Raw genomic sequence first — 26419 nt, forward strand, 5'->3', positions numbered from 1 at the left:
TTGCTTTAATTCTACTTGGAAAACTGATAATCATGCTGAGCAGGATGTCATTGGCTTTTCTTTCATGGGGTTGCAGTGGGAGAGTTCTATTGGACTAGATATGCGCCCCATTGTCTTTCCGTCAACCAAAAATTTACAATGAGGCGATAGTGCACTACGGCAGCATTCAAGGAATAGACACACAATTATAACAGACTTCCAAAAACAGTCATAGCACATTCGATCTTTCGAGCTATATATTTATCCAAAATTGATTGTGTTCTTTTTCCTTTCGCCATTGAAGGCCTATATCACCTCTAGGGTAGCTTTAGAACCCTAAGTCTCGTCCTACATCAAGTCTACCATGACTGGAAGGTAAGGCTACCTTACGTTGGCTTGCCTGCTGGATATTCCAAGGTAAAGGCAATGTGAGATGCCTCTAAAGCCCCGATGCTCTTCTCTTTCCACCACAGCATCTCACTGATCATTGTGCATTGCCATCAACGAGCGATCCGTAACGGGAGGGTGATTCGAGAGGGCCACTGGTGATGACAAGGTATGAGACAAATATCATACGAGTATGCATGCTAAATGCAATATCCGTTGTCGACTTCATTCCCCTAAGACTCTCGCCACAATCTTCTTGGGCATGCAATATCTCGGATCCACAGGTTCCATGCCAGGGTACCCAAGTAAGCTCAGCCCTGCGGCACCAAAGCACGTGTGCCAAACGTCCACCTGGTTACCGGGTCTGTCGGAAAAGCCGCCGTTATCGGGATCTTGACAGTTCAAGATGAAGTTGATTAGTGCCTGCTTTTCGATCCAGTGGACACGGTCGATGATGGCAAGGCTGCTCAACACCCACCAACTGTAGCAAACGTCTTCCTGCTTCTCAGGCCGGCCGTTGAGCCCGCCTCCTGGAAGCTGTCTCTCGCTCAGCCAGCGGCCGAGCTTCTCGTGCTCTACAAGATCAAGGCGTCCGGCGATGGCAAGGGCAGCGACGCAGGTAAAGACCTGGGCAGCATGAGACTCTGCTCCTGGCTTGGCCCCATAGCCGCCATCAAAGTTCGTGCAGGAGACGACGTGAGCAACGGCTTTATCAACGTCTACAAGAGACAAAAGGCCTAGTAGAGATAGAGCGTTGAGGGCGGCGTATAGAAATCTTGTGTCCTCTTCACCCCACTCATCGCCAAAGAAGCTTCCACTCTCAGGATTTTGAAGGTCCGCTAAGACTGTGATGTATGTTAGGATATCGGCGATGTTCCGTTTCGGCAGAGATACATGTCAGCACCTACACTTGCCAACAACAGCCTTTCCCTTCCCTCGTGCTTCCAGCTCATCGAAGCCGTCAACCATGGCGAGAATCTGCACGGCACTTACCGTGGAGAGCAAGTGGGTATCATGTCCAGGAGCAGCTCCAAAGCCACCATTGTCGTGCTGGCAGGAGAGAACAAAGTCGATGGTATCCTTGCGCGGTAGAGCCTCAGGGTGACTGAGGAAATGGAGTGCAGACAGGCCCCAGTATGCACCGTTTAGCCGTAGGTGCTCAGTCATCCAGTAGTCCAGCTCATCGGTCTTGGTGTCCAAACTCAGGACATATTTTACATGAGCATCTGTGGCAAGCTTTGGGCTCTCGGAATTTCCAGTCGCCTCGGCCATGGTGATCGTTGGGGAAGTGGTTTGCCAAATACCAAGCTCCAACATCAAAGTGTGGCTTCAACGTTGAGGCGCTGGCTGATGACGTTGAAAATGATTATGTAATCAGTCTCACGAGCCAGATGCAGCATCACATCAGCATTTCAGCATGAACTGACTTGCAACCCCCTACAAAAAGGGGATGCTTTACAACTATAGGGGTTCATTTGGCTGTTTATGCGTCGCTTTCCTCCTCATCTTTCTTTTTCTTTGTCTTCACCTCAAGGATATGGATCTACTAACTCCGGAGGCGCCCGCAACTGGCTTCTTACCTTGTAGATGCTCGTACTGCCAACAGGCCCCCCTCTGGAGCTTTTCGGGAGCCGACGCTCAGTAAAAAGTGTTGTGAGAGAGGAGTCTGAACGGAGTCGCGCGTAACGAACATTACCGAGATTGCTCGATAGCTATCAATAGCTGAAGAAGTGGCTGTGCGTTTGATGAGAATCTGACAGCTCTGTCAGGAGTTGCTCGTAATGGGATGGAAGACAATGGCGCATCACAGGGTACCTGTCTTGGTTCGTATTGCGCATGACGTTGCGGCTGCAAGTTCGTATTGCCGCATCATGACTTTGAGGTTCACGGCCCGACACCGTCTTGGTTGTGAAAGCGACGTGTCCGCTGTGCGCCATATGTCAAGCAGCACCGGATAATTGAATCGCATCGAGATGGGCTCGATGGAGTGCGTTATTGACGCTGCTAATGCGGAGGCTGTCAATGGTGGCCCAATAACAATGCCTCTCCCAGGTGCTAAACAGTCACATGGACAATTGTCTGCAGGCAGAATGCAAAAGTGATGCAGCATTGCAGACGTTAGCACGTAACAATGTCAATGTACAAGATCATGGCCGGTGTACCACATACTCAGGGACCTTCTTAATACTTTAGTAGTAGGCACTAGGCGAGTTAGTTTGGATGTTAGCAGGGAAAAGGGCAAAGTTGAATATGCGTCGATCCAATATGCAATCTCTAGTCGCTCATGGTTCTTTTTGGGCTCGTGCTACCGGCCGAATTGGGGAGAATGTGTGTCGGACAATGCTTAGCGCGGGAGTGATGACGAACACCTGCAAGTACCTCTTACCTCTTACTTTTGGGCTTGATGGGTTACTAGGTAGTACGGAGGAGACACATCTCTTACAGCAAGCGCGGAAGATTTGCATCCAGGGGTATGGCACAGTACTGTACCTGAGTACAAGCTTGATTCAGACTTGATACTGGTATTGACAATCTAGTTGAATCAATTAGATCCATTGATATAGATTGCCAGACACTACTATATAGTACCTGGTATACAACAAATCACTCATTGAGATCCATACTTGCTTCCTATCTGGGCAGTAGGTATTTGTACGAGCAGTCTGCCTGCCCACCTCAGTAGTGAGCTGCAAGGAGGCACCGAGCTGACATTTGATGTTCCTGAGTTGATGTCTGGTGGCCCTGCAAGGGAGATGCCAAGTGCATCAAAATGCCCTGGAGCGCTTGTACACAGTACCTGCAAGTATGCTGACTGCTTTGCCCTGCCACCCCAAGGTGGGGAGTTGCCGCCAATACGCCCAATCAAATGGTTGGGAACCCCTGAAAGAGCGGTTCTCTAGCCGGGGCCACCGAGGCGTTTCAGATACGATGGCGCGTGTGCTCACATGGAAGACACAGAAAGAGGGAAAGAAAAAAAAAAAAAAAAAGCTGGCCGCTACCAAATAGACGTAACTATTCATTCAATGGTGCATTTCTGCGGCTTGTTTCATGCCCTATACAAGTAGAATCTGAGGATCCATCAAGACCACATGTACACATGTGCTCAATGCGTACCTGACGCCAGGGGCACTGGGAACGTGCTCGTCTTGTACTTGTACCTGTGCCTTTCCCCCTCGTCCCTCCACTTCTGGCGTCCACCCTGGGCAAGGTACTTTAGCACGTATAACCAGGTACCCCAAACGGGATGGATGTTGAGAGCATGGGTTAGATCTGCTTTTTAGCGGTCGCAGTAATTTGGATGAGGCACTACCTTGCAGGGTGGACAAGGTGAAGAAAAGAATAAAACAGGAGGGCCTTTGGCGCGATGCCCACATTGAGACACCTTCTATTGTATTGTATTGTACCCCGTTTTTCACAGATCAGATGGGCTCAGCGGGCTGGCCATCAATATCAATATCAATATCAAGTATCAGTGTTTGATATCGATCAATATCAGCCCCGATCCCTTCATGTACAGTACCCATCAAGTGTTGCATTAAGCGGTAGCGCTACCTGCTTGTAAGGTACTTGCATGTCGCCAGCGGCAACGACGAGAGAGTCTGCAGAGTCTAGGCCAGGGCCCAAGAGCATCATCCGCGAGTAGTTTGCTGCTTGCTTTTACCGACATCCATGGCTTGATCCGGACACACGCACGCACCCACACATTGGACGCATCCATCGTCTTCCTCTGATATAGGCCTACTGTACAGCCTGAACCTCTCTGTACCTGTACTGTACGGATACGGCTCCAGCCTCATCGTCGCCCTCACTTCGCCCTCATCCTCACACATTGCAACATATCAACTACAAATAAATCACCCGCATCTACACGCACGCACGCACTTGCTCTGTTACTTGCACGCCCCTCCCTTCTCCACGACTCCGGCTAGCCAAGCCGATGCCACAAGCAATCCATCGTTCGTCTCGTCTCGCCCCCCCACCAGCCTGCCCCTTTGCCATCTCCATCTTGAAGCAGAGCTGAGGCACAGAAGTCCCCTCGGAACATCCCCTCCTTTGCACCTCTCCTGACTCCCACTGCCTTGCTGCAGCGCCCTGCGCGCTCTGGAGTCTGACCGTTGTCTCCTATCCGCCAGCCTAAGCCTCAGTGTCTGTGTCTGTGTCTGTTTCTGCGTCCGTGTCTGTGTGTCCAACACCCCGACAAACCCCTGACAGAGGGCTGCAGAGCAATCCTCCTGCGCCAGACGCCAGACCAAAGCCGCCGTTGCGCCGCAGCCTCTCGACACTCTGCAGCCGGGGTTGCAAAGATGGGACGCAAGCCCACGCCGCAGCCGCTGATTCTGGCGGACGGCAGCCCTCTCGACGACCACGACCCGCCGCAGCTGTCCGCCGAAGGAGCGTCGCAAGCCGCCGCGTCGCCCATCGAAGCCAAGTCGCCCAAGTCGCAGCGAACATCACCCTTTCCCATCAGCAAGTTCGCCGTCCACAGAAACAGGCCGTCTCGGACAACAGGGAGGTCGCCAACCTTGCAACCACAGCCGCCACGGCCAGCGACTAGCACTGGTCCGCCGGACGAGGCCACCCGCCAGCTGCAACAGCGGCAGCTGCAGCAGTATCGCGCTCAGGCCCGCGATGATTCCGACCTGCTGCAGCCTTCCTCGATGTCGACCTTGGAACCTCATTCAGCCGGACTGCCTCCCCAGAACATGCGCCAAGCCATGATGGACGGAAACAAATCAGCCAAGCCCAGCTTTTTCCAGTTCAACAAGGTGCCCAAGACTCCCATCCATCCACAGGCCGCACAGGCCCAGCAGCACCCCGAGTCGCGAGGCCCGCCAATGTCGAGAGGGAGCGATGGGGGCGATAAGTCAGGTTACAAAGGTAAGGCTACAAAGCAGGAATGCCGAAGGAATACAGTATAGCACGGAGGAGGCATCCCTTGGTACTTGTATAACGACGAGATGGAAGTGCACTGCCAACATTTATGGTGCGCGCTAGCACGCCACATTGTTTTTTGGGGCGCACGTTATCCTTTCGCCGGCCAAGAGCCAAATCATAAACCAACATAGCAAAAAACTATGCTAGAAACTTTGCGGCTAACCTTCTGCCATTTGGCTTTCTTAGACCCAATCACCACCGAGGACGGCCAGCAAAGGTCCATTCCCTCTCAACCATCACGTTCTGACCTTTCGGTTTCGTCTTCTGGGGAGGCTGAGGCGACGCCACCCTTACCCTCTATCAAAAAGAACAAAACAAAGTCGTTTGCGCTCCTCGGCCGCAGCAAATCTGTTCGCGACAAGGAGAGCAACCGCCTCAAGCTAGCTGTCGCGCAGCAAGTGCCACTACCAACACCGAACAACCCCTCGATCCCTGAGAATACTACCACCAACTCGACCACTGCCTCCACCAGTACTCCCATTACAGCTACACCTGCGACCGCTCAGACGCCGACTGTGCCCCACGATCGGGCACTGAGAGACGACGGAATGAATTCGAATCCTCGGAATCGACCCGAGGACCGAGCGGGCGGTGCTGCCGCTGCCACTAAAGATGCTGCGCGAGAGAAGGAACATAAAGAGCACAAGGAGCACAAGGAACACAAGGGACATTCATCGTCAATACGAGAGACTGGCGCATCAACATTTCTCAGCGGGCTGAGATTTACATCTACTAGAGCTGCCGACCTGATTAGCAAGGGGCTATTTGGAAAGAGCACACGAAGTGGAAGCACGACGGAAAAAGAGCCGGTAGTAGATGACGAGCATTACGTACTCAAGGTCATCAATCTGCCGCTGGTCGAGCAAGCGCGACTAACTCGAATTTCGAAACGACTGGAAGACTCAAGGGACAAGACAGAATTCTGGATGCCTGCATTCCCATGGAGGGCCATCGATTATTTGAACTATAAGGGAACCGAGGTCGAAGGTCTCTACCGGGTGCCTGGAAGCGGGCCTCAAGTGAAGAAGTGGCAAAGAAAGTTTGACGAGCGTACGTTCTTAACCTTGTCCCGTCCGTCAAGAGTCTCGAGGTGGCTAACATGGGTGTATAGAATATGATGTAAACCTGTTTGAGCAAAACGACCTCTATGATATCAACATTGTTGGTTCAATGCTCAAGGCTTGGCTTCGAGAACTGCCCGACGAACTCTTTCCCAAAGAGGCTCAAGAACGGATTGCCCGTGAATGTCAAGGCGCCGAGAAGGTCCCGCAACTTCTTATTGACGAACTCTCGAACCTGTCTCCCTTCAACTACTACCTCCTCTTCGCCATCACATGTCACCTCAGCTTGCTCCTTGCTCACTCCGACAAGAACAAGATGGATTTCCGTAACCTCTGCATCTGCTTCCAGCCCTGCATGAAGATTGATGCCTTTTGTTTCAAATTTCTGGTCTGTGATTGGAGAGATTGTTGGAGGGGCTGCAAAAACGAACCCAAGTTCATTGAGGAGGAATACCGGCTGTTCGACCAGCCGCCACCGCGCGGCCTTGCCGATATGCAGGCACCCCTCCAGAACGAGGCCACAGAGGATGTCAATCCTGTTTCGTTACACGCCAACGTGCCAATTATCCAAGAGCCCAGTCAACCAGAAATTGATACGGACGAGCCGCAGATCCAGCTATCGAAATCCAGCAACAGCGTTTCATCTCATAGGTCGTCCATTTCAACGGCCTTGAGTGCTGATAGCGAGGAAGACGAGAATGCTGATGACATGTTTGGCTTCACGCATGCTTCTCAGGTTACTCGAACTGGTGAACTACGCCCCTTGTCTCCTATCCAGCCTCTGTCACCTCTCGGCTTCTGAGCAACGAGTCGAGTCCAAGACGTACAAGGTTAAATTTCAAACAAACATTTACTCTTTTCGGCAAAGATACCCAGCAGTTATCATCGGCGCCGACTTATGACATGACGCCGTTTATGACTTGTTTTTGTTTCGTCGTTTCGGAATTTAGCGCATCTCTTATTCACTAGAATTTCCGGTCTGACATGGACCGAATTCCACCCCCTTCCCATCTTCCCATCTTCCCCCTTTGCTTGAAAAGGAGAGAAAAGAAGGAGAAGAAGATCACGAAGCAGAAAACGCCATAGAGGGGCTTTGAGAGATTGACTGGCTCCCCGAACCACAGTCTCTTCTGGCTTCTCATGTACCATCTGCCTCGTTGCATTTTCGGTCTGGTTTCCTTTCATTTTTCTTTACTCCTACATCGATGTCGCGACGACCGTTTCCCAGACTTGTTTTTTCTCTATTCCTAATTGCAGATTGTTGCAACATCGACGCAATTGAGATTTTCTTTTCAGCTATTCAAGGACTAAAAAACCGTGGAACATCGAAACTGGCCGAGACGCTCGGCCCTGTCTCCTTTGTTAGAAGCTAAGCAGTATGGAGTGGCTAGAGATTACGTGTGGAGGCTGCCCAGATGCCTCTATTTCATTTTTGCTTTTTCGTTCCGCTTCCCCGTGAAGCTTGATTTCAGGTGGAAATCTGGCCATAGAAGGCGTCAGGTGTACGAATACAGAAGGGTGATGGCCCGATGCAGTAGGGAGGATGATTTGAGTGAGGGGTGGGAATATAAAAATTTCGTTTTTTTTTTTTTTGGCAGCATATAAACCTTTCGAGGAACGGTGAAATATGGAAAGGAGAGAGACAGATGAAGAAAGAAGAAGAAAAATTGTTGTGATCATGCTAGCTTTGAGGTTCTCAAGAACATCTAACATCTATACAAAAAAATGTGAAAATTGAGTGATCATCCTTTCCTCCCACCAAAAAAAGATACAGATATTGACCGAGCCGACATTATCTTGATTTTCTTTGAAGCAAGCCCCCTCTCCTTAAAACCCCCCCACGCCTAGAACGCCGTAAGCCATGCTTGATGCCATGGTGCATGGAAAAAGACCCTTGAACGAGAGAAACAAGTATAGACTGGACTGATTTGTTGCAATGCGCCGAGGCTGTCTCCCCATCAGACCTTCTTGCCCATCTTGCCCGCGGCGTCCCGCTGGTTCTTCCTCATCTTCCTCTCGTTGCGCTGGATCTTTTCCTTTCGTTCCCTTCTGCCGTCTCCACGGATGCTGGTTCCCTCTTTGCGCTCGGCCTCCTTCTTCGCATCGACCTCGACGAGCCAGTCGTCCTCGCCCTTCTTGTTCAGGCCCTTGTACCCCCACTTGCGCTTCCACTCGCCCGACTCCTCGTCGTAGGCCAGGTTACGTCGTGCCTCCCTGGTCTTGGCCTTGATGCCCTTCTTGGCGGCGAAGCGCTCCCACTTGGTCGGGGGCTTGGGTTGGGGCACGGGCTTCTCGCGGGGGAGGCGGGTGGCGGGCTGGGGAAGCGTCAGGAGCACGCCGTCGGAGGTGGACTTGAGGGGGCAGGTGGTGAGCAGCTGGTTGATGAGCGACTGGGCGCCGTCGCGGGCGAGCTCGGCGAGGGACTGGTCGAGGCTGGAGTGGTTGAGAGTGACGGGGTTGGGGTCCTCGGCGAGGAGGTGGCCCAGGTCGAAGGTGTAGGGAGTGGGCTTTTCGACGACGACGGGCAGCTTCGGTTTTGAGATGGGGAGCGCCATTGTGGGAGTTGTTATGTGTATTTGTTATGTGATTTGTCTTTGCCGAGGATCTTGATCGGAGAGTGAGTGAGATTGAGGCGACAAAATATGAAATTCGTCGCTTATTTGGTGGTGATGTCGTCGCAATGCACGAAAAAGACTGGTGGTTGAATCTCACTTGAACCAACTTTTTTTTTTTTTTGTCCTGATAAGAACCGTTGATTGCTCGATAAAGCTTGCATGCATCGGATCAACGGCCAACAAATTTTCCGGGGTTTGCTAGAAACTGCAATGAGCCGCTAGATCTTCAGAACCACAGGGTACCTTGTCAGGCTTGTATCTCTAGCGCAGCTTTTGCGGCGAGTGGTACGTTGGTGGTGTCCCCTCCACAGGTACATGCGACTTTGAGATTTTTGGCTCAAGTTTAGAAAACGAACCTCCAAAAAAAATAACGTGGGGGAATATCACAAGAACAGCAACGCCGCCCGCCCATTCGGCCTCAATGCGGCCGACAGCCAACGATTGTACGAGTATATATACATAAGCGGTGCTTCAATTTCCCTCGCTTTCTCTTGATATCCGCAAAAATCCCATCATCATGGCTTCCCTATCGCTGCGGACCCTCGTCAGGCCCGCGATCCCAGTGGCGCCTCGGATCCAGCCCATAATCGCAGCGTTTTCCACCACCAGCTTCCTCGCCGCCGGGCCCCCCGCGGTAAAGAGCCGCAAGGACCTCCCCAAGAAGACGAAGAAGACGTACAAGAAGAAGCAGAATATCGTTCCCGTCAAGAAGCCCCAGCCGGGCGAGCGCAAGGCCTTCCGCAAGCGCATCCAGCTCAGCAACAACAGCGCCCTGCCCGTGACGGGCATCGAGAGCCTCGAGGCGGCGACCATGGCTAGGGCGGAGAGCGGCGGCAAGATGTTTGCCGTGCCGGACCAGGTGGTGGACCAATTGAGGGCGTTGGAGGCGTTCAAGACGACACAGACGTGGAATCTGTTCCGGAAACCGCACGTGCTGGTGCGGAAAGAGACGGTGGAATTGATGAGCAAGCTGGAGGCGTCGGTGGAAAAGAAGGAAGCCTTTAAGTGTGTCCTGACGGGCAGTGCGCTTTCGGGGAAGAGCTTGACGCTGCTTCAGGCCATGTCGTATGCGCTGCTGAACGAGTGGGTGGTGATTCACATTCCTGAAGGTATGTATATCTCGAAACAAACTGACTCTGGCGTTGTTGATGTAAAAATCATGTTGCTAACTAACTTGGTGAAATTTCAGGTCAAGATCTTACAAACGGAAACACAGAGTTTTCTCCTGTCCCTGACACAGAGCCCATGCAGTTCACCCAGCCCGTGTACTGCCTGAAGCTGCTCCAAAACATCTACAAGGCCAACAAGGCCGTCCTCGAGAAGACCCCCGTCAAGATGGACTGGTCCCGCCTCACAAGCCTCAAGCAGGGCGCCACGCTCGCCGACCTGGCCCTCAGCGCAAAGGAGAGCGAGTTCGCCTGGCCCACGCTGTCGGCCCTGTGGACGGAGCTCACCCAGCCGGGCCAGCCCCCCGTGCTCTTCGCCCTCGACGGCCTCGCCCACATCAACAAGGTCAGCGCCTACCGCGACCCGTCGTTCAACACCGTGCACGCCCACGAGCTGCTCCTCGTGCGCACCTTTGTCGACGCCCTGTCCGGCAAGACTCAGCTCCCCAACGGCGGCGCCGTCATCGCCGCCACGTCGGAGAACAACACCCACTACCACCCGTCGCAGGAGCTCGTCTTGTCGCAGCTGGAGGCCGGCCAGGCTGGGCGCGAGGTGCCCAAGCCCAACGCCTACGAGAAGAAGTACGACGACCGGGTCTACGACGCTCTCAAGAACAGCCAGGTCATCCGCCTCGAGGGCGTTTCTAAGGACGAGGCGAGAGTGCTGATGGAGTACTGGGGCGCCAGCGGGATGTTGCGCAGCGTGCTTGATTCGAGGGCCGTGGCGGAGAAGTGGGCTTTGGGAGGACATGGCATTGTAGGCGAGATGGAGAGGGCTTCACTGATGACGATGAGGATGTAAAGGTAACCAAAATAAAAAAAAGGGGGAATAGTAAGAAGTTAAGCATGGGAGGGAGGGCTGATGAATGAATGAGACAAGAAAAGGGGTGGAAAACATCGTTGTATGAATATGTATTATATATTATGCCGCCCTTAGAATCTCACCAAATACCGATCAACGTTGATGATCTAACAGAGAAAAGACATACGCATGCTGATATTTCATCGATATGCAGCTCATTGAACGCATTAGTACTACATGATTTCTTCTTCTCATTTAGTTTCTGACAAGATCTAGTCGCAAGTCTACCAAATGCACTTCATCTTTCTTTCTCTTGCACCCTTCCAAATTATCAGGGTGTCCAAAACAATAAAACGCCAAACCGGTTACAAGAGTCCAACAATTTCCTCGCTTTTCCCTACTGAACAAGCCATCCATCCCTATTCGATTACGCTGTGCTCTGCCCCTACTCTTCCATGCTGTCTTCTCTGTCATCATCTGCAGTGACAAAGACTAGTCTTGAGCCGCCGCCAGCAGTTTGCCAAACCTGAAAAAAAGAATGTTAGCATGTGATAATATAAGAGAGAAGGAAATATGGCGTTGGTTAAAGCACTTACGTCCAAAGTTGTGTACTCTTCCAAGGCATTCAGCCACTGGTCCTCTGTGAAGCCCTTAGCAATCACACGCTCCTTGACCTTCCTCATGCTGAGCTCCACGCCCAGTTCGTCGTCCTCATCTGCATCATCTGGACGGCAAGCACCTGAATCGGCCAAGGCCTTGACGAGGTTGTAGATCCTGCTGCTGGCGTTGAGGCCGCGTCGAGGACCACCAGCATCAGTGTTCAGACTCTCTTTACTGGCTTCGACTAGTCGCAGGGCCTCATCAACATCGTCTTGGGTGACTTGGTTGCTGAAACGGAGACGAGCAAGGGCCTGCGCCAGACGGACCACACCGAGCAAGGTACGGGGTGTGGTATGTGTAAACTGCTTGCCCTTCTTCTCTGCTCGCTGCTGCTGGTCTCGCAGACGGACGTACGTCTTAATCATGTACTCGGAGACCGATTCGGGCACGATTGGTCGATATGTTCGGGCCTGGGCGACGTAGGATCGCACTTCATGCGGGGAGAAGACCACATTGTCGGTGCCAAGATCGGGGTGTCGGCTGTTCATGTGCACGTAAGTGACGTGCTTGGCAAGCTGTTCGTCTGTGTCTCGTGTGGGGGTATCGAGGAGCAGGAAAAGGATGTCGAAACGGGACAGGAGAGCAGCGGGCAGGTTGATGTTCTCGACGGGTGAGATGCGTGGGTTGTATCGGCCGTAGACCGGGTTAGCAGCTGCAAGGATGGATGTACGGGCGTTGAGACTCGTGGAGATGCCGGCCTTTGAGATGGAAATGGTTTGCTGTTCCATAACTTCGTGGATGGCAGTTCGATCATTCTCGTCCATCTTGTCGAATTCGTCGATACAGCAGATGCCGTTATCGGCCAGCACAAGCGCACCACCCTCCAGAACCATCTCGTCTGTGACGGGGTCTCGCATGACGGCGGCAGTAAGACCGACACCACTGCTTCCACGACCCGAGGTATAGACACCACGGGGGGCAACCTTTGAGATGTACTTGAGCATCTGCGATTTGGCAACACCAGGATCACCCATCAGGCAAATATTGATGTCACCACGAATCTTCATGCCGTCACCCATTTCCTTGTTGACACCACCAATGAGCAAAAGCAAAAGAGCCTTCTTGACATCCAGGTGGCCAAAGATTTCCGGGGCAATGGACTTGGCGAGCAGCTCGTAGACTTGGCCGGACTGTCGGTATCGATCGATTCTTCGGACAAGCTGTGCATCAACAATCATCTCGCTGTAGGCCTTTTTGTGCTGGTGAATATGATGGGCCTCGAGATATGTGTCAGTCAAGAGACCAGCCCTCATCGCCTTGAAGCCTGTGTAGGGCGTGGGCAAGAAGATGCCAGAGATGTCAACCACATCACCGGGGTTGACTTTTCGGACAAGACTGCCAAAGCAGTGAACGGTGAGAGAGCGCGGAATCTGGCCGATGGGAACCTGCTCAGCCAGCTCCTGAACCTTGACCTCCTGGAAGGGCAAGAACTTGGACGCTCTGGAGGAGGGGTGCAGCTGACCCTTTGCCTGGTTCTTTTTGCAATCGGATGAAGGGCACATGGTCAAAGGTCCATACTGCTTATCAGAAATGGGCTGGAAGATTTCGCAGCCGCAGCGATCGCACGTGTACGCGCTGACTTGAACAATCGGCTTGACGTCGGAAACACGCGTGGCAATGGCTCGGATGGTGATGAGGTGGCCAAGGTGCTCGCCTCGAACATGTCGCACGGCCAGCGCCTTTGAGGCACCTTCTTCTGTTCCTGTTCGGGGCTTGAAGACGAGGGTGTACCGACGGGTTAGCTCAGCTGGGAACTTGTCTTCGGCGGTAGTTGGATCTCTCTCTGCTAGGTCATCGAGCTCTCGATTTCTAGCCTGTCGCCGGGCCATCAACACGTCTAGAACGTCATCTTTGAAGCTATTAGTCCAGTTAGCCATTTACTTCTCCTGTCTTTTCCTTTCCACAAATTGTTTGCTCGCCAGCAAGAGTGTTTCGTACTTGACTTCTTCGCTAGGCTGGGGCAGGACATTGTCTACTGCCCTGGCCATGATCTCGACGTAGTGCTTCGTGTTCATCTCAATTGAGTCCACAAGCTTCATCGACTCGTCCGTTTGCCCCTCCCACTAACTGCAGTCAGCACCTGTGCGTTTCGCAAACCGCTTCCTGCTCCAACTCACAGTAGCTAGATCGTCCAGATCGATGGCGAATTCGTCAATCTTGCGGTCTGCAAGCAATTGCAGCATGTCGTTGTACTTGTGCTGGGGTGTTTTCCTCTTGGCCCGCTCCTCCTGGCGACGCTGGCGAGTCTGGTCGTCCTCGTCCATGAGATCATCCTCGTCGCTGAGATCATCTTCGCCAATTGTAATGTTACCGAGGGCAGTGGTGAGGGTATGCTCGGGCGATGTCTTGAAGTCCTTGAGAAAAGATTCGAACGCCGCTGCACAAAGATTTAGCTTAGCGTTTGTTTGCTCTCCACCAGATGAACCAGAATTGAAGTCTTACACTGCTGAGTTTCGTAGTTGACGGGCGCCTTGAACTCGCGGAGCGCCATTTTGCGTGATGATGCCCAAACGCCAAAACGAGGGGATTCGATTCAGGCTGTTGCGATGGGGGGAAAGAGAAAAGAACGGCGAGGGACGGAAATCGCAGCAAGAGACAACAAATGCGATGCGATGCACAAATTGGTGGGCTGGGAAACCAACTTGCAGGGATGCGTGTGTGGGTTAGTAAGGAGTTGGGAAATGCTGCTAGCCTCGAGAGCTCTCGAAAAAGCTGGGCGGTTGACACGAGACAGACGCGCGACGCGTCTAACGGCGTCAAAAGCCAATTAAGAGGTACGTACTGCACACAAGCCACAGTGGCTAAGGTATGCGGAGCTCAGTCACTGCTAGAGTTGCAGCTTTCAGCTTTCAGCTTGCTCCAGAGAAGGGCAAGCCACGATACATGCATGTACCCCAGCCCCAGATGCGATTCAGTAGCCTCGGGAGGTATTCCCTTGGTAGCGCCGGCCGCTCGGCACGTGAGCCTTGCCTCGGCATAGCAACCGGCCGGCTCCATAAGTTCCAGGAACGCGGAATAGCATCGCCATCTTGCAGCCGAACTTGCGCCCGGATTCTGTTCTGACGAGACAAGACAGACTTGCATTCAATTTCCCAGACATGGCTCCCAGAAGGAATGCGCAGTCTACCGCTGCTGAGCTGTCGCTCGTGCATCTGAAGAACTGTCTCGTCAATCTGCCTACATCGTTGGTTACCCTGCTGGTCAACGTAAACACTGTACGTCACCGAGAGCGCTACTCCTTTCCACCTGCTCAATGCTGCTGATCTTGAGTGCATTGTGCGACTAAACTAATCCTCCTATTTCTTCCATAGCCCGCCCAGAATGTCGTTGTCGAACTCACATACCGACCGGCTCCATCCAGTGGGCAGACCGGAGCCCCCAAGGAGCAATCCGTCTTCGTTGGGTGGACGGGAATGCCGAGCAAGAGGAGAGCTGCTCAGCTGGTAGGACGTGACGGACTGACCAGCTCGCGCGGCTCATCGCGAGATCAAGAGATTCAATTAGTCGAAATAGACGCGACCTTCGCAAACACCCTCGGCCTGACAGATGGTGAAAAAGTCATGGCCACCGTCCACGTCGACCCTCCGCTGGCACACACCATCAACATCGAGCCGCTGACGCCTGAAGACTGGGAAATCATAGAACTACACGCAACGTTCCTCGAGCTTAACCTGCAGTCCCAGATACGAGCGCTTCCCAACCCGGCATATGTCCCTACCGGCGGTGCTGCAGTCCCGGCGCACCCATTGACTCTGCATCTATCACCGACGTCGACAGCAGTCATAAAGATCATGTCTCTCGAACCCGCACCAGCAGCCGATGTGGCTTTCGTGAAGCTCTCCCCCAATGCCGAAGTCATCGTCGCGCCGAAAACGAGAGCCAAGGCCTCGCAAAACAGTGGTGACCATCGAAGCGTCGCGAGCACATCAAAGTCCAAACGAAGCGGGGCCAGCACCATTCGAAGACGAAGCGCCAGGGAGGAGAAGAGGCCGTCTTTGCTGCTCCGTGCCATCGACAGGGCTGCCTGCAACGAATGGTTCGATGAGGGCATTGCAGAGCCCGGCCTCTGTGTCTGGATTGATCGTGACTATATTCTGTCCAACGATTTCAGGGGCATCAACTACGTCGTGGTGGATGTTCTCAAGCCTGCGGGACTGCAGAAACCACAGCCCGAAGACGGATCCGCAGCAGTTGCGAGCAATGCATCATCCAAGATTGTTGCCAAGCTGAAGCCATGGGACGATCCGCCCAATGGCCAGGCGGCGGCATTGTCAGCGGCTTTGTGCGCTGCGCTTGGGTGCACAGGTATCGTTGGCGGTATTGTCAAGATCCAAGCCGCCCCTCAGCCTCTCCCTCGTGGAGCCGTCCAGCAAATCAAAGTCTTTCCCTTTGCAGCAGGCTCAAAGGCGCCCGAGGGCCTGAGATTTGGAATTGAGACGAAGGCAGAGAAGGAAGAGTCCACCAAAAGATTTAAGCACATCTACTCTGGGCCAAAGGGATCCGAGGGGCTTTTGCAAGGACCCATAACCGACGGCATCGTGGTTGATCTGTATGACGGCCTAGAGGCTCCGCAGGGATGGGAAGGAGGCATCATTAAGTTTGAGTACAGCTCAGATGTTGCATCACAAGAGCAGAACAAGGACGCAGCTCTCTGGCTGGCCGGCTTGGATCCGAAAATACCCATCGACTTTCAACAACCAGTACCACGACCTCCTTGGATTTCCGAGACGGACCTATTTGAATTGCAGCCGTCTCACGACTCATTACTGGTCGGCATCGACTCGCTACTCGCAAATCTGCAGTCACACCTTGCTCACATGTCTTCTGTCTTGCTCACTGGAACAAAGGGCTCCGGCAAGACATCTGTCGCTAGGTATCTCGCCAGCCGACTTCGTGAAGAGGCACTATTTTATACCATCTACTTTTCCTGCCGTAAGCTAGTGACCGACGAGGCGAGAATATCCACTATCAAAGAAACTCTTAACCGCATATTCATGCTGGCTAGCTGGGGCGCAAGGCTGGGCGGCAAAGCGATTGTTGTTCTTGACGACCTGGACAAGCTGAGTCCAGTGGAGACAGAGCTTCAGGTTGGAAACGACAATGGACGAAGCCGTCAAGTCAGTGAAACTATTCGATCTGTCGTGCGGCAGTATTGCACCAAAGACAGCGGTGTCGCGTTGCTGGCAACGGCAGAGGGCAAGGACACCCTCAACAGCGTTGTCGTCAGTGGCCACGTCGTCCGCGAGATCATCGAGCTAAAGGCCCCTGACAAGGATGGACGGCGGAAAATTATGGAGGCCATTGTTCGGCAGAATGCCGTGGCTCAGGATGAGGCTTCGGGACAGGTGAGCGACGGTAGTCGGCCGACGACTGCCAACGGCACGGAGAATTCTGAGGAAGCGAGCGACTGGCTTCATGGGCATGGTTCGGCTGCCAATGGCCACGAAGACGGGTCGTCGAGCAAACCCGGCGGCTTCATACTGGATTCAGACCTGGACTTTCTCGACATTGCCGGCTTGACTGACGGATACTTGCCCGGTGATTTGACGGTTCTCATCTCCAGAGCTCGAAATGAGGCAATCATTCGATCCATTAGCTTGACTCCCGAAGACACTATTGGAGCAGTTCATCTTAGCCGTCAGGATTTCGACAAGGCCATTAAGGGGTTCACGCCGGCGTCCTTGCGCAACGTATCTCTGCAAAGCTCGACGACCACATTCAAGTCCATCGGCGGCCTGCAGGAGACACGCCAAGTCCTCCTCGAGACGCTGCAGTACCCGACAAAGTATGCTCCAATCTTCTCCCAGTGTCCTCTGCGGCTCCGATCTGGCCTGCTTCTGTACGGGTTCCCCGGCTGCGGCAAGACGCTCCTGGCGAGTGCGGTCGCGGGAGAATGCGGCCTCAACTTTATCAGTGTCAAGGGTCCTGAGATTCTCAACAAGTACATTGGTGCGTCAGAAAAGAGCGTGCGAGATCTCTTTGACCGAGCGTCAGCCGCCAAGCCTTGCGTCCTGTTCTTCGATGAATTCGACTCTATTGCGCCGAAGCGTGGGCATGATTCGACTGGTGTGACGGATCGTGTGGTCAACCAGCTGCTGACGCAGATGGATGGTGCTGAAGGCTTGTCTGGCGTGTACGTCCTGGCAGCCACATCGCGACCCGACCTGATCGATCCGGCGCTGCTGCGTCCCGGTCGTCTCGACAAGTCGCTGCTGTGTGATATGCCATCGCTCGACGACCGAGTGGACATTATCAAGGCGATGCTACAAAAAGTCCGGCTATCGAGCGAGCTGACCGAGTCAGAAGAGGCGCTGAGATCGATTGCCCAGAAGACAGAGGGATATTCGGGTGCCGACTTGCAGGCACTGGTTTCAAACGCCCAGCTCGAGGCCATCCACGACGTGCTGGGAGATATCAACAGTCCGGCATCTACGACCAAACGTGGCAAGGACAGCAAGGGCGCATCGTCTGCTACCAGTTTCGTGCAGTTCCGCTACGGCGCCGACGACGAGACGGCGGCTCCGGTGGCAGCTAAGAGCAGATCTGCCGCGTTAGTCGAAAATGCCGCCATCATGTCCAAGCTGGAGCAGATCAAAGTAGCCCGACGAAAGGCCAAGGAAGCTCGTAGAGGTCCCGGCGTCGACGAGGCCGAGGGCAAGGAGTCGGCCGACCAGCGAGAGGTGGTAGTCGGCTGGTCCCACCTCACAAAGGCTCTGGAGAGCACCAGAGCGAGTATCGGCAAGGACGAGAAGGCGAGGCTTCAAAAGATTTATCACGAGTTTGTGGTGGGCCGGAGTGGGCAGATGAAGGACGGGCAGGGGAGCATGGAGATTGGGGGCAGGAGTAGCTTGATGTAAAGAAGAAGAGGGGGGTTTGTGTATATAAAATAGAACATATGGCATGAAGGTGGTGAGAGTGACATCTCAAGCTATCATTCGAGGATATAATGGCGATGGATAGATATATAATAGTTTTTTAATGAGCATGGGGGAGATGGTCAGCATTTGCAAATGACGGCGAAATAGTGATCCAGCTTTCTGCTATCGTTCCTTTTTTCTTTCTTTCTAGAGCAGCAACAGACTTCTTGCGCCAGAATCACCGCTCTATTGCTTTGAATCCTTAGCAATCAACTCCCTAACCAACCTCAAAATCTCCCCGTGAACACTCTCCGGGGCAGCCACAAGCCCCCAGTTCGCCGCCAACGTCCTGCCCGCCCCGAAATCAATGTCCTTGCCCTCCAGATCCGTCACTTTACCGCCCATCTCCGTGTAAAGCAGCTGCGAGCCGGCATGATCCCAGACGTACGCACGAGAAGGATCGCCGCGAGCACCAACGGGCACGCGAATCATGATGTGCTTCCCCTCCTCTCCCTCGCCGAGCATCAGCGCTCCGTACCGCACGTGTGAAGACCACAGATCGATGCCGGGGAAGGGCAGCCCGCCAAGTTGTTTCGCTAGAGCCTCTGCAATGTCCAGACGAGACGACTTGCTGGCCAGACAGTCCACGAGGCGCAGGTCAGCGAGACTCGTCGGCGTAGTAAGGAAGCGGTCCAGCTTTCTGGATGGCCCGAGATGGTACTCCGTCGACAGCTTGCGGTAGTCGGTGCCCTCGCCGCGGATGGTCGACAGCATGACGCCGCAGCCGGAAGTGTCCACGCGCGTCTCGGCCACCACGCCGTCGTCGAGGCTGAGGTTCGGATAGCACACGACGCTCAGCACCTCCTTGCCGTCTTCAACCAGCGCCAGCGAAATGGCGTACTGCTGGCCCTTGAGAAACGTAGCCGTGCCATCAACAGGATCCATGACCCAATACCTCCCCTTCGGCCCCGGCGTCCCGCGTCCAGCCAAATCCAGCAAATCCAGCATCTCAGCCTGCGACATGACGCCCGGCAACCTCGTCACACCCAAATCCTCACTAGCATTAATCGCCTCATGCTTTGCAAACTCGTCGCCAATCTCCCGCACAAGCTCAAACACCGTCTTCGCCAGCGCCTCGTCCTTGCGCAGCGTCTCCGCGTCTTCCTCGCCCACGTAGCCGTCCAAGGGAAACAGCTCGTGCAGAGCCGCCATGATGAGCGCCTGGGCGCCAAAGTCGGCCATGGTCACGGGTGTCGCATCATGTTTGGAAATTTCCGTGACGGCCGAGATGACTCTTCTGGTCAGCAGGGCGGCGCGCAGGACGGTGAGCTCGGCGAAGTGTTTGGTGAAGGGGAGAGGAAGAGACATTGTCGCTTTGTCGAAAGATGGATGTGTACAAGATAGGTAGGCGGGGATATGGGATATAAGAGGTAGATTAGGTAGTGATTTGAGGTTATGTACGTATTGAAAAGTCTGACGCGGACATGACCGTTTTAAAGCAAACAAAGAAGAAGAAAAAAACATCGAAAGATTCAGGATTAGTATCGCCTTATTCTATGGAGTGCATGTAAATGGCTTCATGTGCTGCATATACTGCGCCCACTCACATGGTGCCACGCCGAGATGCACCAGTTCTCCCAGCTTGTCATTCATCTATTTGCACTTATCACCTCAACCTTGTACGCCAAACCACACACAGCAAATCATCACCATGGTAGCAATCACAGATACTTAAAACTATTTTATTCATCTATCGACTCCTCCTCTGCCTCAGGCTTTTTCTTGTGCCTAGGCGTAAGTGACTATCAAACTTGTGTCCTCATCTGCCAACTCGCTCCTCTAATTACTATCCGTAGAACAAGGCGGGAGGATGTAGAAAAACAAGAATCCCCATGTGAAATGGGAAACATAGTGAGGAGGGGGAAAAGCCGTATAACCGCTCATATTACATTCGTAAAAGAAAAATCCGTCGCCTCCCACAACCCTTCCAATGTCCGGAAAATGTTTGGTATAACATGTACCCTCAATCCGACGGCATGAGTAAGCTCTTGTCGTCAACAGTAAAATAAAACACTGGTCAGAAAAAGAAGAAAATAGAAAGAGAAGAAAAAGAGAGAAAAAGAGACAAGGTAGCAAAAAGGAGTATCCCTCCTCTCCTCCCTTCATCACAGTCAAGCCAAACAATACAACCTTCTCAAAATCAACTCGGTAGGCGGGCCAGAGAGTAGACGTCAAAGTCTTCGTCGAGCCGGCCAGCCGGTATAAACAAACTCCTCAACGCGTGTCGTCTTGTTTCTTTTTCCATGCAAATCCGGGTATGTTGTTGCAGCCGAGTCTTTTGTGACTGAACCATAATGCCACCTAATACCAAACGCCAGACAATGCAAATAAATGCCAAGCTCTTCTTTTATAAACTCGTCACAGAACAAATCTAAACATCAACATCCCCCTTTAGCTTGTTCCAGTGGTCACTTTTTCAATCACCGAACAGCGTGTGTGCCGTTGAGTTTTGCAGCACTGGGCTCAGAACTCTTCGACTTGTTGCGAGCATGGAGCGTACGATACATTGAGCTCAGTCGGTCACCTGTAACGCTCTTGCTGGTATCGTCGACGGGCCAAAGAGCCGCCAGAAAGTCCCTATGAGCCAAGTTAGCAGTAGAAAAACAAAAGAGTTGAAAGTTTGCAATCGCTTACCAGAAGTTATTTTTGAGACCATCGTCTGCTACCGTTGCCGGCAGCTTCTCGTCGAGAAACGACCCAATGGCCACCAGCTCGGCTCCAAAAATGGCTGCGCGCTCCTTACTGGACTTGACGCTGTCCTTGGTGGTTGAAAGAATTTTCTCAAAGTTATCTCTCACCGGCTTCAAGAGGAACCAAATCATGGCGTCGTTGTCCTTGGCCCGTTGGTCTTTGTCATCGCCAATGCGCCGTAGCTCATCCAGCCTTCGGAGTGCCTTGACTCTGCGTTCATCCAGATGTCGGGTTGCATGATCACGGTCTCGGTGATCTCGGTGATGGTCCCGGTCTCGGTCGCGGTTATGGTCGCGGTTATGGTCGCGGTCGCGGTCACGATGGTGATCGCGATCACGATCTCGTTCGCGTTCGCGTTCTCGATCCCGGTCCCGGTCCCGACGGTCGTCCCGACGATCATCCCTGCGGTAATCATCTCGGCGGTCGTCTCGGCGGTCATCACGGCGATAATCGTCGCGGCGATACTCCTCACGCCGAAATCTGTCATGGCGGCGGTCGTCATCTTCGCGATGGCGTCGTTTCTCTATGCGGCCGTCGCGATATTCATCACCAGCCTTGCTAGACCGGCGAGGGTCCTCAGAGCGCCGATGTTTGGGACTACGGGCATCGTCGTGAGAGGGATGCTTGCGCTTGAAATCAGGTCTAGCCGGTACACCATCCTCTCTGGTATGGGATCGCTGTTCAGAAGATCCGTGGTCCCTCTCTCGCTCTCGTTGCCTTTTGATGCCTGTTGAAGTTGTCGTCGAGCTGCTGCCGCGATTGCCATTGACTGCGTGGAGCTTCTTGTTGTTGCGATGATGGTTCTCCACCGCCTTGTGAACTGACCGATCATTCGAGTGCTTTGATTGCAGCACGGAAAGGAGATACTCTGACCTGCGTACGAGATGAACAGCGCCAGGGGCTTTGAGCTTGTCATTGCCTTTGGATCTCTCCTCCTTTTTGCCCACCCGATGCTCTTCCAAGAAGAGCTTCTCTTGCATCTCCAAGTCCGAATCGTCGCGTATCTGAGCCCACGCGCCAAACCCGTGCTTGTCAATGCCGACAAGGAGCATGGCATCCTCTTTGGCTCCCCAGGGGCAGCTGTAGTTGGCCGCCTTGGTGGCGTCCGGCACCCGGAAATTTTTCCAGTCTGAATGGCCGCGAATCACCTGGCGAAGAAGTTGCAGCTGCTTAGGCCGTTCGATGGCAGTCTCAGCATTGACCTTTTTCAGCTCGCCGAAATCGATCAGCACAGCCTTCTTGTCCTTCTTTGTCAATGTCTTGCCCATCTTCTTTTCTTCCTCGGCAAGCTTGGCGCTGTTGTCGTCCACGGCTTGCTGGGCAGCTTTGATAAAATCGTCCAAGACTGATTTGACAAAGTCGGGGTCTCTCTCTCCAAGCTTGGCCTCCTGGATGATATCGGCGCTGCGATCCTCCATGGATCCAAATCGGAAGTAGGCCTTGATCAGATTTCGCTGCTCCTTATCGTTCAAGGGGCGTTTGGGATCCGCCAAGTAGGCGCGCTGCTCTTCCTCTTCTTGCTGCTGCTCTCTCTGGCGCTTCTTCAAGCGGTCTGCGCGCTCCACATCCTTGTTGCGGCTCTTGACAGCCGCCCTTCGCGGCGCACTCTCAGCTGCAACCTTTGCGAGGTAGTCGTCATGTTGCTTCTTCTCTTCTTCCGCCTTGATCTCGGCGAGTTTTTCTGCTGGGATAATCTGGTCCCAGTCGAGGTTGATATCATCTACTTTGACATCGGTAATTTGCATAAAATTATCCCAGTCGATACCGCCACTGCTCAGGTTGATCTTGTCGTCAACCTTGGTCTTTGTAATTTCAGCATTTTCCAGGATAGAATCAATGTCGAGCTGCTCCAATCGCTGTTGGTTGCCGCTCTGCTCAAACATCTTGGACGATCGCATTTTCAGGACCATCTGGATGTCCTCTGAAGTGGAAGGGCCGTCGATCTTGATGCCCTTCTTGTTGAGCTCCTCTTTGAACTTGGCTTTTCCATCATCAGTGACGCCAGCCTGAATGGTCAGATATTCTAGAAGAAGCTTGTTGCGGGCGCGTTCCAAAACCTCTTCCTCTACCGTTTCTTTCGATACAAGTCGGTAAATGTTGACCGGTCGCTTCTGTCCGATACGGTGAGCACGAGCCATGGCCTGCAAATCTGCTTGGGGATTCCAGTCAGAATCAAAAATGATGACAGTGTCTGCGGTCATCAGGTTAATGCCGAGACCACCCGCACGAGTGGAAAGCAGGAAGCAAAAATCTTCGCTGTCCTCGGCGTTGAAGTGATTGATGGCCATGCGTCGCGGGCCCGCTGCAATGGTGCCATCAAGTCGCTGGAACTTGTAGCCTCTGAGGGAGAGGTAATCACCGAGAATGTCCAGCATCCTAACCATCTGGCTGAAGATCAAAACCCTGTGTCCGTCCTTCTTCAGCTTGGACAGCAGCTGGTCGATCAACATCATTTTGCCACTGCTTGCAATCAAGCCCTTGATTTGATCCTCGCGACGTGTGCTGCCAGCCAAAACCCTCTCCTCTGCTCCGGGAAACATGTAAGGGTGGTTACTGACTTTCTTCAACTCCATCATGATGTTGAGAAGGGAGTTCTTGTGTCCGTTTGTAGCATCACACAGGGCCGCGTAATTTCTCGTGAGAATGTTCTTGTAGTAGTCCAGTTGCACATCTGAAAGCTCAACGCGAATAATCTTTTCCGTCTTGGGTGGCAAGTCAGACTCGACCGTTTCCTTTGTGCGTCTTAGGATATACGGAGCAATGGACCGGTGAAGGTCTTGCAGTTTTTCTTGGGCGTCGGCAGCGGAGAGCGAGTCCAGGTCCTCGTCAATGGTCACTTTTCCGGGGTTCAAAAAGTCGAGAAGGGCAGACAGCTCGGCCAAGTTATTCTGGATAGGAGTTCCGGTGATGAGGATCTTGCAGGGGATACCAAAGCCCACCAGGCGCTGGTATAGCTGGGATTCGGCATTCTTGAGGCGGTGCGCCTCATCGACGGCCAAAACTTGCCACTTGATAGACTGTAGGAATTGCCAGTCCTGCAGAATGAACTCGTAAGAAGTGACCAAGACGTTGAACTTTGGCTTCTTGGGATTGCCATTGATGATTAGCTCGTTCTCGCGGATGATGTTTCGAGCATCCTCTGGTCCAAGATACACCACGTAGTTGATATCTGGTGACCAATTGTTAAATGTGTCGCACCAAGCAGGGATGACGCTGAGCGGAGCGACGACAAGGGAGGGCCCTTCCTGCCGCCTAGCATTGCGCAACCAGCTGAGGAACGACACTGTCTGGACCGTCTTGCCCAGGCCCATTTCGTCAGCAAGGATGACATTGTTCCCGCGGGTCCAGTTGAGGCACAGAAAGTTGAGTCCCTTCAACTGAAATTCTCGAAGCTCGCCGCCGACAATAAAGTCAGGCTGCTTCTCCAGCTTGGTCATCTTGGATCGCGTGTCTAGGCTCGTCTCCTTTCGGTCGGACAGCCATGACCTTGAAGTTCGGTCTATGTACTGGTCGATTTTGTCTTGGAACAGGGTGCTGATGTCTGATGCCGCCTCCCACGTGCATTCTTCGTAGGTAAGTCCTTTCCACTTGACGTAGTACTCATCGCCCTCATCGCCATCCCGAACGGCGACGACGCGTTCGACCTTAGTGTAGTCTTCGAGAGCTTCCTCGTCTCGATCGCGATCGAGGAAAAACTGCTCTTTTGTCTCCGGGGGAATATCATCTCCAAATCGAATGTCAAGCTCCTGGTCAACAAACTTTCTAAAGTAGTTTTCGACCTTGCGAAAGCCGCGGACACTGCGTAGAGAATCAAGCAGCTCCCAGGTATCATGCAAGTGGGATTTTCCTTGCCACTTGATGAAGTACTCAAAGTCGCTGCGGGTGGAATCGTAGGTAAGCTCGTGGCCATCTCTGAGCCTGTGCTTGACAACTTTTTCGATGTAGGGGGAGTTGTCGACATAGTCATCGACGTAGTAAGACGCAGCAAGTTCCGCATCTTCTTCATCTTCTTCGTCGACATCGCTCTCTTCGTATGCACCCTCTTGCACCTGTTGCGCCGCACGGCGGTTTGACCACCGCTTCTCGGCAAGGGCCAAGGCGGGCTGCATCTCACGCTGTTGCCTGGCCTTTTTCTGTTGGCTCTTTGCGCGAGCTCCACCATATGTAGAAGAATCTGAGTCGGAATCGTTGGTTGAAGGTTGCAATACGGGCGTTCCCCTTTTTGAGGCTACAATCGGTTCAGTTAGCTTCAAGGCTGATGGGAGCGAGAGGATATGGGGAAGCGTCAAGACTCACATGCGTGGGAACTTCCAACGCGCCGGCGTTTATTCTGGCGACGACTGGCTGGCGCAACATCTGATTCTGATTCCGATTCGATCTGATATAGTTAGTACATAATGCGACAAGACATTGCAGCTGGACATGTGACATACTATTTTGCGTTGCTCTCGTGGTCGAGTCTAGAATAAGGAGGTCAGCATTCGATATTAAAGAGAATAGAGAGGACACAGCTTCGGGTGGAAAGGCATACACTTCTCCGAAGACCATAAAGCTCTGGATTGGCCTTCATATATTCATCTTCCACGGGAGCTTTTCGCTTGGCTGCTCGAGCTGATTCTGATGAACTGGCTCGGCCAGCTGTGACGTCGTCCTCGTCTTCATTGTCGTCTTCCTCATCATTGCCATGCTGTGATGGCGAGGTAGCTTGCATATCGAAGTCGCCATCGTCTGACGCGTCGGCTACGCTGGATTCTTCGCTTTCTGACATGGCATGGTCGGCGTCTGCATGGTTCGTAGCCTCATCGTTTGAAGCTTCGGGATCGGAGGGAGATGGGTGGTCAGGAGGGCTATTGGTGGCATTCAGACCTTGGGAGACGTCGCTATCGTTTCCCTGCTGGTCTGCGACAGCTGAAAAAGTCATGGAGTCGTCCGGCGACAGATTTCCGTTGGAGGGGTCCCCCTCGCTGGGAGAGGACATGATGGAGGTATCCGCGAAGATGGAACTCCTACAGAACCGACGGCAGTTAGCATCATGAAATCCAAGTTACGCGTCCGCCCCAGTGAAGAGGCGGTGAAAGAACAAGTCGGCGACCCGCGATCATCAGCCTGGAAAGCAATACTGCTTTGGAATCGTGAAGCAATGCCAATCCAAGGCATCCCACGTGTGTAAGTGCTGGCAAGGCTGAGAGACGCCATCACCAGCAAT

At 53.2% G+C, this 26419-nt stretch overlaps 8 protein-coding genes across 8 annotated transcripts; 3 read left to right on the forward strand and 5 right to left on the reverse strand.

Moving 5' to 3' along the window:
• Positions 1-591: 591 nt before the first annotated feature.
• T069G_06043 (prenyltransferase and squalene oxidase repeat domain-containing protein) lies at positions 592-1638 on the reverse strand (the record flags this gene model as incomplete). The annotated part of the gene is made up of 3 exons (XM_056173253.1): positions 592-758; positions 849-1211; positions 1275-1638. The coding sequence occupies 3 exons, from the start codon at positions 1636-1638 to the stop codon at positions 592-594; spliced, it is 894 nt and encodes a 297-aa protein (XP_056030111.1).
• Positions 1639-4670: 3032 nt separating this feature from the next.
• T069G_06044 (rhoGAP domain-containing protein) lies at positions 4671-7164 on the forward strand (the record flags this gene model as incomplete). Its single annotated transcript, XM_056173254.1, has 4 exons — positions 4671-4844; positions 4902-5193; positions 5488-6351; positions 6413-7164. 4 exons carry the CDS (start codon positions 4671-4673, stop codon positions 7162-7164), a joined length of 2082 nt encoding a protein of 693 aa, XP_056030112.1.
• A 1156-nt stretch (positions 7165-8320) lies between these two features.
• T069G_06045 (ribosome biogenesis regulatory protein (RRS1) domain-containing protein) lies at positions 8321-8917 on the reverse strand (the record flags this gene model as incomplete). The annotated part of the gene is made up of 1 exon (XM_056173255.1): positions 8321-8917. One exon carries the CDS (start codon positions 8915-8917, stop codon positions 8321-8323), a length of 597 nt encoding a protein of 198 aa, XP_056030113.1.
• Positions 8918-9494: 577 nt separating this feature from the next.
• Positions 9495-10945, forward strand: T069G_06046 (mitochondrial ribosomal death-associated protein 3 domain-containing protein; the record flags this gene model as incomplete). Its single annotated transcript, XM_056173256.1, has 2 exons — positions 9495-10086; positions 10167-10945. 2 exons carry the CDS (start codon positions 9495-9497, stop codon positions 10943-10945), a joined length of 1371 nt encoding a protein of 456 aa, XP_056030114.1.
• A 445-nt stretch (positions 10946-11390) lies between these two features.
• Positions 11391-14096, reverse strand: T069G_06047 (MCM2/3/5 family domain-containing protein; the record flags this gene model as incomplete). The annotated part of the gene is made up of 5 exons (XM_056173257.1): positions 11391-11471; positions 11542-13462; positions 13544-13668; positions 13723-13982; positions 14048-14096. The coding sequence occupies 5 exons, from the start codon at positions 14094-14096 to the stop codon at positions 11391-11393; spliced, it is 2436 nt and encodes an 811-aa protein (XP_056030115.1).
• A 607-nt stretch (positions 14097-14703) lies between these two features.
• Positions 14704-18462, forward strand: T069G_06048 (ATPase family associated with various cellular activities (AAA) domain-containing protein; the record flags this gene model as incomplete). Its single annotated transcript, XM_056173258.1, has 4 exons — positions 14704-14820; positions 14917-15025; positions 15092-16960; positions 17096-18462. 4 exons carry the CDS (start codon positions 14704-14706, stop codon positions 18460-18462), a joined length of 3462 nt encoding a protein of 1153 aa, XP_056030116.1.
• Positions 18463-18708: 246 nt separating this feature from the next.
• On the reverse strand, positions 18709-19830 carry T069G_06049 (inositol monophosphatase family domain-containing protein; the record flags this gene model as incomplete). Its single annotated transcript, XM_056173259.1, has 2 exons — positions 18709-19476; positions 19534-19830. 2 exons carry the CDS (start codon positions 19828-19830, stop codon positions 18709-18711), a joined length of 1065 nt encoding a protein of 354 aa, XP_056030117.1.
• Positions 19831-20942: 1112 nt separating this feature from the next.
• Positions 20943-26191, reverse strand: T069G_06050 (chromo (CHRromatin organization MOdifier) domain-containing protein; the record flags this gene model as incomplete). The annotated part of the gene is made up of 7 exons (XM_056173260.1): positions 20943-21099; positions 21157-21855; positions 22039-25441; positions 25510-25591; positions 25647-25673; positions 25745-25900; positions 25958-26191. 7 exons carry the CDS (start codon positions 26189-26191, stop codon positions 20943-20945), a joined length of 4758 nt encoding a protein of 1585 aa, XP_056030118.1.
• Between the last annotated feature and the right edge of the window lie 228 nt (positions 26192-26419).

Source organism: Trichoderma breve, chromosome 3, assembly GCF_028502605.1.
Source record: "Trichoderma breve strain T069 chromosome 3, whole genome shotgun sequence".
In the NCBI taxonomy this organism is placed as follows: Eukaryota; Fungi; Ascomycota; class Sordariomycetes; order Hypocreales; family Hypocreaceae; genus Trichoderma; species Trichoderma breve.